This window comes from Melospiza melodia, unplaced genomic scaffold (assembly GCF_035770615.1).
Source record: "Melospiza melodia melodia isolate bMelMel2 unplaced genomic scaffold, bMelMel2.pri scaffold_32, whole genome shotgun sequence".
NCBI lineage: Eukaryota > Metazoa > Chordata > Aves > Passeriformes > Passerellidae > Melospiza > Melospiza melodia.
In genome coordinates this window covers 525,837-533,596 of record NW_026948638.1, presented here as the reverse complement: position 1 = coordinate 533,596, position 7,760 = coordinate 525,837, and the positions used below count along the sequence as shown (strand labels likewise).

The following is a 7,760-nucleotide window of genomic DNA, read 5'->3' as shown; positions in this document are numbered from 1 at the left end:
TGGGACCCATTAGAACACTTACCCCCTCCACCTCCAATAGCCCCAGATACACCTCCCCTACCCCCGATGGGCCTTGTCAAAACACCAGAAACAGGGTGGCACAATGAGAGGAAAGCAGATCAGGGGATTGAAACCAAGCAGCAGGATTATATCCCCCGTGGGAAGTACCCCTGTGTGGGGTGCTGGAAGGAATTAGATTTATAACTGTGCCTCTCAGTTCCTCTGACATGAGAATGTTCAAGAAATAATTGAAAGGATTACTAGAGGACCTCACTGGATCAGTGGAACAGTTAGACCAGTTTCTGGGGCCCAATATTTATACTTGGGAAGAGATGCAATCAATAATGACCATGCTATTCACACCAGAAGAAAGACAGATGATCTGAGTAGCTGAGATATGGATATGGGAAATGGACCATATGCAAGGACCTCCTGGGGATCTGAAAATGCCCATAGTGCACCCCACCAGCAACCACAATAGCACTGGGGGTAGGCAAGACATGGAGGAATACAGAACATTGATTGTAAAAGGTGTAAAAGAGGCAGCTCCACATACTCAAAATGCCAGTGAGGTTTTTCATGAGCAGCAAAAGAGGGAAGAAACCCCAACAGAGTGGTTACAAATGTTGAGGAAATATATAAGGCAGTATTCAGGAGTTGACCCTGACACCGTGGCTGGACAGATCTTACTAAAGATAAATTTTGTCACTCACCCCTGGCCAGATATACGGAGAAAGTTAGAAAAGTTAGATGGTTGGCAATTAAAGAGGTTAAGAAAATCTTTTAAAGGAAGCACAGATGGTGTATCAAAAGGGATGAAGAGAAGGCCAAGGCAAAAGCCAATGTAATGGCAACTCTATTAGGAAAGGAAACCAGCACTTGAAGAACAACCTGGATAAGGGAGGGAGATTCTGGGTACGGGAAGATAGGTGGAGGGGAGGTGCAGCTCCTTGGGACTGGGCACAAAAAGGAGAGTTTGGGAAACGGGAACTTAGGACTTTGCTTTCACTGTAAAGAGAGTGAGAATATTAGAAGGAATTGCCTCCAGAAGTAAAAGGACCTGAGGGTCTATGAGACTGAGCAAAAAGAAGAAGATTAGGGGTGTCAAGGGCTCTACCTCCTGGGGATAGTATACATTCAAGAGCCCTTGATAACTTTAAAAATAGATTCCCAGGATGAAGAAATTGAATTCTTAGACACAGGGGCTGAAAAAGTTTGTGTTTGTAGAATCCCAAAGGGGTGCAAAAAGTGTCAAGATACTGTGCAAGTAGTAGGTACTAAAGGGGAAGGGTTCAAAGCCTCAGTTATAAAGCAAATAAAGTTTGAAGGAACAAATAAAATAGGAATCGGGGATGTTCTATTAGTTCCAGATGAAGGGTGAAATTTATTAGGATGGGATTTACAGGTGCAGTTTGACATTGGAGTGCTCCTAGAGGAAGGGAAAATGGTAGTTAAGCTTCTCCAATTAAGAGAAGAAGATGAGGACAAAATTCATGAGATGGTGTGGGCAAAACAAAAAAACCAAGGTAAATTGAACATGAAACCTATAGGTAATAAAAATAGTTAATGAGAGCTATCCAATTTGTGTATGACAATATCCATTCTCCCTGGAAGGGAGACGAGGACTGCAGCCACTGATCCAGGACCTACTTGAGGACAGGACCTTAGAACCATGTATGTTCACCCATAAAAGACCCATATTACCAGTAAAGACATCAGATGGGACTTACAGGCTTGTCCAAGATTTGAGAGAAGTGAACAAAAGAACATTGAATTGGTATCCAGGAGTGCCTAACCCCTCTACACTACTGAGAAATATCCCCCCAGCACACCAGTGATTTAGTGTCATAGACCTAAAAGATGCTTTTTGGGCAGGTCTCCTGGCAGAGAAAAGCAGGGATATACTTGCTTTTGAATGGGAGGACCCTGATTCTGGGAGTAAGAAACACTTTTGGTGGACTAGGTTACCCCAAGGGTTTTCCAAATCTCCAAACCTCTTCGGTCAAGCCCTAGGAGAAGTAACACAATTCTTCTCCATCAAACCTGAGATTAAGCTCTTCCAATATGTAAATTATTTGCTTTTCTCAGGACAGGAAGAAAAATACATTTGGGAATCCACCATAGTGTTGTTAAATCTTCCAAGGGACCAAGAACTTCAGTATCTGGTATCTGATTTGTAGAGTGGGAAGTAAAATTCCTTGGACATGTGATTTGTCAAGGGAGCTGGTGGTTGAACCCTGAGAGAATTACGGGGATAGTCTCACTCCCATGGCCAAAAACTAAGAGGGAAGTTAGAAGGTTTTTAGGCCTGTTGGGATATTGTAGGCTATGGATTGAAGGATACACACAGGCTATCCAGTTCTTGTATGAAAAGTTAGTTGAAGAAGTGATTAGGTGGGAAAAGAGGATGAACAAGTTTGAAGCTTTAAAGCAAAAATTAGTCAGTGCACCAGCACTGAGTCTTCCTGCCTCAGACAAACCCTTCTATCTGTTTGTGGATATAAAACAAGGGGTAGCACATGGAGTGTTAGCCCAGGACTGGGGAGGATCCAGGAAACCAGTGGCCTATTTATCAAAATTACTAGAGCCTGTCAGCTGGGGGTGGCCATCCTGCATTCAGGCTGTGGCAGTGACTGCCCTACTCGTAGCAGAAAGCAAAACATTAACCTTTTGGGGGAAAATTGAAGATATATATCCCAAACTCAGTAAGGAGTAGTCTGAGCCAAAAGGCTGCGAAATTACTCACTGATTCCTGAGTGGCAAAATATGAAGCCATCTTAATAGATAATGATTTAGAGCCGATCGTGAGTAACCAACTCAACCCTTCCCAGTTTTTGTGTGGAGAACCAAGTGAGGAACTAATACATAATTGCCTAGAGGTTATAAACTATCAAACTAAAATAAGAGAGGACCTACCAGATCAACCACTCCAAGGTGGAAAATGACAATCGATGGATCTTCACGGGTAATAAAGGGGCACAGGGTATCGAGGTATGATATGAAGGGTTAGTGGCAATAAAAAAGGGGAAGTTACCTTCCAGCTGGTCAGCCCAAGGTGTGAGTTGTATGCCCTAAAACAAGCTCTGGAAAAATTAGCACATAAAAGGAGAAAAAATATATACAGACTGAAAATGCACTTTTGGAGTGGTGCACACCCTTGGAAAAATTGGGAAGAGAGTGGGCAATTAAATTCAAAGGGAAAGGGACTGATTCACAAAAAATTTCACTTAGAAGAGTTAGAAACCTTACAATTATCAGAGGAAGTTGTAGTGGTATTTGTTGAAGGACATCAAAAAGGGGTGACTCAGGAGGACTGAGGGAACAATTTAGCTGATTTAGAAGCTAAAAATTCAATTGAATCAGAGTCAGAAAAACTAATAATAGTATTAACCCCCATGAGAGAAATGCCAAAAGGCCCTGAATTCAGTGGGACAGAAGAGGAAGATCTCCTTAAAATAGGAGCCAAGAAAGATAGTGAAGGGAAGTGGAAATTAGCAGTGGAAATTAGCAGATGGGAGGAAAATGTTGAATAAACCCCTGGCCAAGAAAATGCTAGAAGGCATACATGGAAAAACACATTGGGGTACACAAGTGCTAAGTGATCAATTTCTAAGGGATTGGGGCTGCGTAGGAATTTTCAGAATAGCTAAGCAAGTAACTGAATGATGTGTGATATGTCAACAAGTAAATAAGAAAATAATGAGGAAAACACCCAGAGGAGGGTGAGAACTAGCCTTATGGCCCTTCCAAAACATCCAGGTAGACTTTACCGAGCTTCCCCACATAAAACGGTGGAAGTTTTTCCTAGTGATAGTAGATCATGTGACTCATTGGGTGGAGGTGGTACTGTGAAAGCCAATGCCAATGTTGTGAGTAAAACACTTCTAGAATCAGAATATTCCCTGATATGGGATGGCAAACAGGATTGATTCAGACCAGGGAACTCATTTCACATCAAAGATATGAAAATCAAGATCATTCTGTAGTATTTTGATAAGGTCTTAATAAACCACTTAAATTTTTGAAAGTCACAACAGTTTCTCACATGGGGTTGGGGAATGCTGGACAAGGTTGTCCACAACTCAAAGGTACAACTTTTCTGACTTGGTCAGACCTCCTTAGGAGCAGCCCTTCATCAATATCAAGCACAGATTGCTGCTATCATCTCTTCTCTAAAGAAAAGAGTAATAAAATATACTCTTTAAAATAGGATTATATATTTCTTGGAAACTCACTTGAAATATTTCTCCATAACTGTAAAAGGAAAACTTCCTGCTGAACTGCACTGGAGCGAGGGAAATCAAGGCACAGCCATGGTTTGTCAGGACTTGCTTGATCCTAATGAGCCCCGTGGTGCATTTGGAGCTGAGCCCTGGAACCTCAGGGCCTGAGAGGAAATTGCACAAACCTTTCCAGGAGTCAAAGTCAGAGGAAACACCCAAAGTGTCTCAAAGCATGATTAGATCCAACTGAGGTCCATCCCAATCACAGGCTTCTCATGGATCCGTTGGAGGAGAGAACTGGAGGCCAGGATGCCTCAAAAAATCACTCAGAAATTCAGTGTGGAAAGGAAAATCCAAAGTACCTTAAAAATTTTGAGTATCTCAAAGCATTCAGCCCCACTGAGTGTCAGTACAGAGCTCTCAAGAGACTTGTTAAAGCAGATAATTGGGGCCATGATTGCACAAACCCCTCACTGAGTCTGTATCAAAAGGGAAACAACAAGTACCTTAAAATAACTAAAGTACCTTGAAGCATTAATGGGCCCCACTGAGTGTTGTTACTGATAAAGCCTCTACAGGGACTCATTACAGCAGATAAATAGAGGCTGTGATTGCACAAACCTCTCAGAGACTGCAAGGCAAAAGCCAAGCCCAAAGTCCTTTGAAAAACCTGCAGTCCCTGCAGGGAGCATGAAGGAGCCCCAAGGGCCATTCCTGAGCAAGGCTCCCCAGGGACTCCTTCCAGCAGATCCTTGAGGCCACTGGGATGTGGGCTAGGGGGGGATGCTGAGGGCAGGACAAGGGGCTGACAGTGCCCAGCCTGGCTGGGGCTGTGCCAGGAGGCCCCAGGGCCTCAGGACAAGGTGTCTCCTCCCAGCCCTTGGTGGCACAGACCCTGCTGTGCCCCAGGGCACCAAGACTTGTCTTCTCTTTGTCCCCACCTGTCAGCACAGCCTCCAGTTCTCTGCTCTGCATGGGGCCTGGGGAAACTTTCTCAGTTTTGTCCCTCAGTGGGACCCATTAAAACTTCAGGAAAGTTTGGAGTTGGATTCTGACTTGGAGTTCTGGAGAGGTTTCTTCAGCTCCATCTCAGGGACTGATGTTCAGGGTCTGAGCACAAAGCCCCAGAGGCTCATTAAAGTCCTTATGCTATGTCTGTGCTGCTCATCTGGGCTGGGCTCCTTGCACAGAGGCAGCTTCTGGTAACCAAGAAGAGCTTCAAAAGCACATTTCTCTTGATGAGAAGCTCTTCTGCCAGCCCAGTAGGGCTGGGGCACTGCCTGCAGCCGTCCCCGGGCACAGCACAGATGCACAGAGAGCTTCAATCAGTCAGGGCTGGGAAGGTGCTGAGAAGTGCCTGGGGCACAATCACTGCCAGCCCTTGGCACAGGAACCTCTGGCTGCAGGACAATGCAGCTGCTGCAGCTCCTGGAGCCATCTCCTGAAGCTGGAACATCCCAATGCCTACAGACCCTGTGAGTACATTCTCTGATTGTCTCTTATGCAGAGCAGACAGGGGTGCCCAGGACTGTCCTGCAGAGCAGGGTCCTGCAGCTTAGGGCGCTGTGCTGGGGCAGCGACTCTGCTTTCTGCCAGGGACAGCTCTCAGCCAGCCATGGCTCTGCTGCCAGCACTGGGGGACAGGATCTGGGTGGGAGGAGACAGCTGGTAAGGCTTGGAAGTGTTCTCCTTGTGTGGGGAGGATGCTGCATTGTTCAGGACTGCTCCCAGTATGACATTTAACTGCATAACATTTCCAAGTAGATTATAATGGGAGCACAGCAAGGCAGGGGCTGCGTAGAAGGGAAATTACTGCTTTTATAATCGACTGTTCTGGATTGCCTGGATGGGAAATTGCACACATATATTAATCACTCAGTTCAGGTTCAGAAAAAGAAAAATGTTTTTTTTATCAGATCATACTAAACCAGGCAGTGACAGAAATCAGCACAGGTGCCCTTAGACGCAGCATCAGTGTAACATTTCCAGCCGCCTCAGAGTTGCTCTGACATTGCCATCAGAGCCTGCAGAGCCAGAGGTGCCCCTGGGCAGTGCCTGAGCTGGGAGGGGTCTGCAGGGCAGAGGTGAGCCCCCAGGGCTGGGCTGGGCTCTGGCAGCACTGGCAGGGCCCAGCCCTGGGCACAGGGAAGCAGCTGCTGGCAGGGACAGCTCCAGGCAGTAGAGCCCTGGGCAGGCAGCAGGGGGAAAAGTGCCTCCAGGCTGTGCTGGGATATTTAAAGTCCTCTCCAAGCCCAACTATTCCATGATTACTTTTTTTACAGATCCCCATGCCAAGAAACTGCAAATGTCCAACAGCAGCTCCATCAGGCACTTCCTCCTGCTGGCATTGGCAGACACGCGGCAGCTGCAGCTTCTGCACTTCTGCCTCTTGCTGGGCATCTCCCTGGCTGCCCTCCTGACCAACGGCCTCATCATCAGTGCCGTAGCCTGTGGCCACCACCTGCACACGCCCATGTTCTTCTTCCTGCTCAACCTGGCCCTCAGCGACCTGGGCTCCATCTGCACCACTGTCCCCAAAGCCATGCACAATTCCCTCTGGAACACCAGGAACATCTCTTATGCAGGGTGTGCTGCACAGTTGTTTCTGATTATCTTCTTCATCTCAGCAGAGTATTTCCTCCTGACCATCATGTGCTATGACCGCTATGTGTCCATCTGCAAACCCCTGCACTACGGGACCCTCCTGGGCAGCAGAGCTTGTGCCCACATGGCAGCAGCTGCCTGGGCCAGTGCCTTTCTCTATTCACTGCTGCATACCGCCAATACATTTTCCCTGCCCCTGTGCCGTGGCAATGTCCTGGGCCAGTTCTTCTGTGAGGCCCCACAGATCCTCAAGCTCTCCTGTGCCAAATCATATCTCAGGGAACTTCAGCTTCTTGCTGTTAGTGCCTGTTTATTTTCTGGATGTTTTGTGTTCATGGTTTTCTCCTATGTGCAGATCTTCAGGGCTGTGCTTAGGATCCCCTCTGAGCAGGGACGGCACAAAGCCTTTTCCACCTGCCTCCCTCACCTGGCTGTTGTCTCTCTGTTCATCACCACTGTCATGTTTTCTCACCTTAAACCCGCTTCAATCTCTTCCCAATCCCTGGATTTGGCCCTGTCAGTTCTCTACTCAGTGGTGCCTCCAGCCCTGAACCCCATTATCTACAGCCTGAGAAACCAAGAGCTCAAGGCTGCAGTGTGGGGACAGTTGACTGGATGATTTCAGAAACATTAAACGGCTGGCCAATTTCTGCAAATCACTTGAAATAAAAGTCATCGTTGATACTTCTTGTTGGTTTTATTTTGGAGGTTCTTTCTGTTGTTATTTTACTTTTTTAACCTTGTCCACTAATAAATATAATTGTTTGTGCCCTTCCTTAGTTTGTTTCTCTCCACCTTCCCTACGGCTACAGACTGTGTCAATGAGGGGCTGCGCTCCTGGTGGCTTTAAACAAACTGAAGGATCTCCCAGCAGAGTTTTCTGCAGAGATGCCCTTTTGTTGCCTTTTCTCTGGAGCTGCAGCAGCAATGTCT

At 46.5% G+C, this 7,760-nt stretch overlaps 1 protein-coding gene across 1 annotated transcript; it reads left to right on the top strand.

Moving 5' to 3' along the window:
- The first annotated feature begins 6,489 nt into the window (after nucleotides 1–6,489).
- On the top strand, nucleotides 6,490–7,446 carry LOC134434189 (olfactory receptor 14I1-like). Its single transcript, XM_063182869.1, has one exon. It carries the CDS (start codon nucleotides 6,529–6,531, stop codon nucleotides 7,444–7,446), a length of 918 nt encoding a protein of 305 aa, XP_063038939.1. The 5' UTR covers nucleotides 6,490–6,528.
- Nucleotides 7,447–7,760: the final 314 nt, after the last annotated feature.

Coding starts and splice junctions, on each gene's coding strand:
- LOC134434189 (XM_063182869.1), top strand. CDS start 6,529: ATGTCCAACAGCAGCTCCATCAGGCACTTCCTCCTGCTGGCATTGGCA.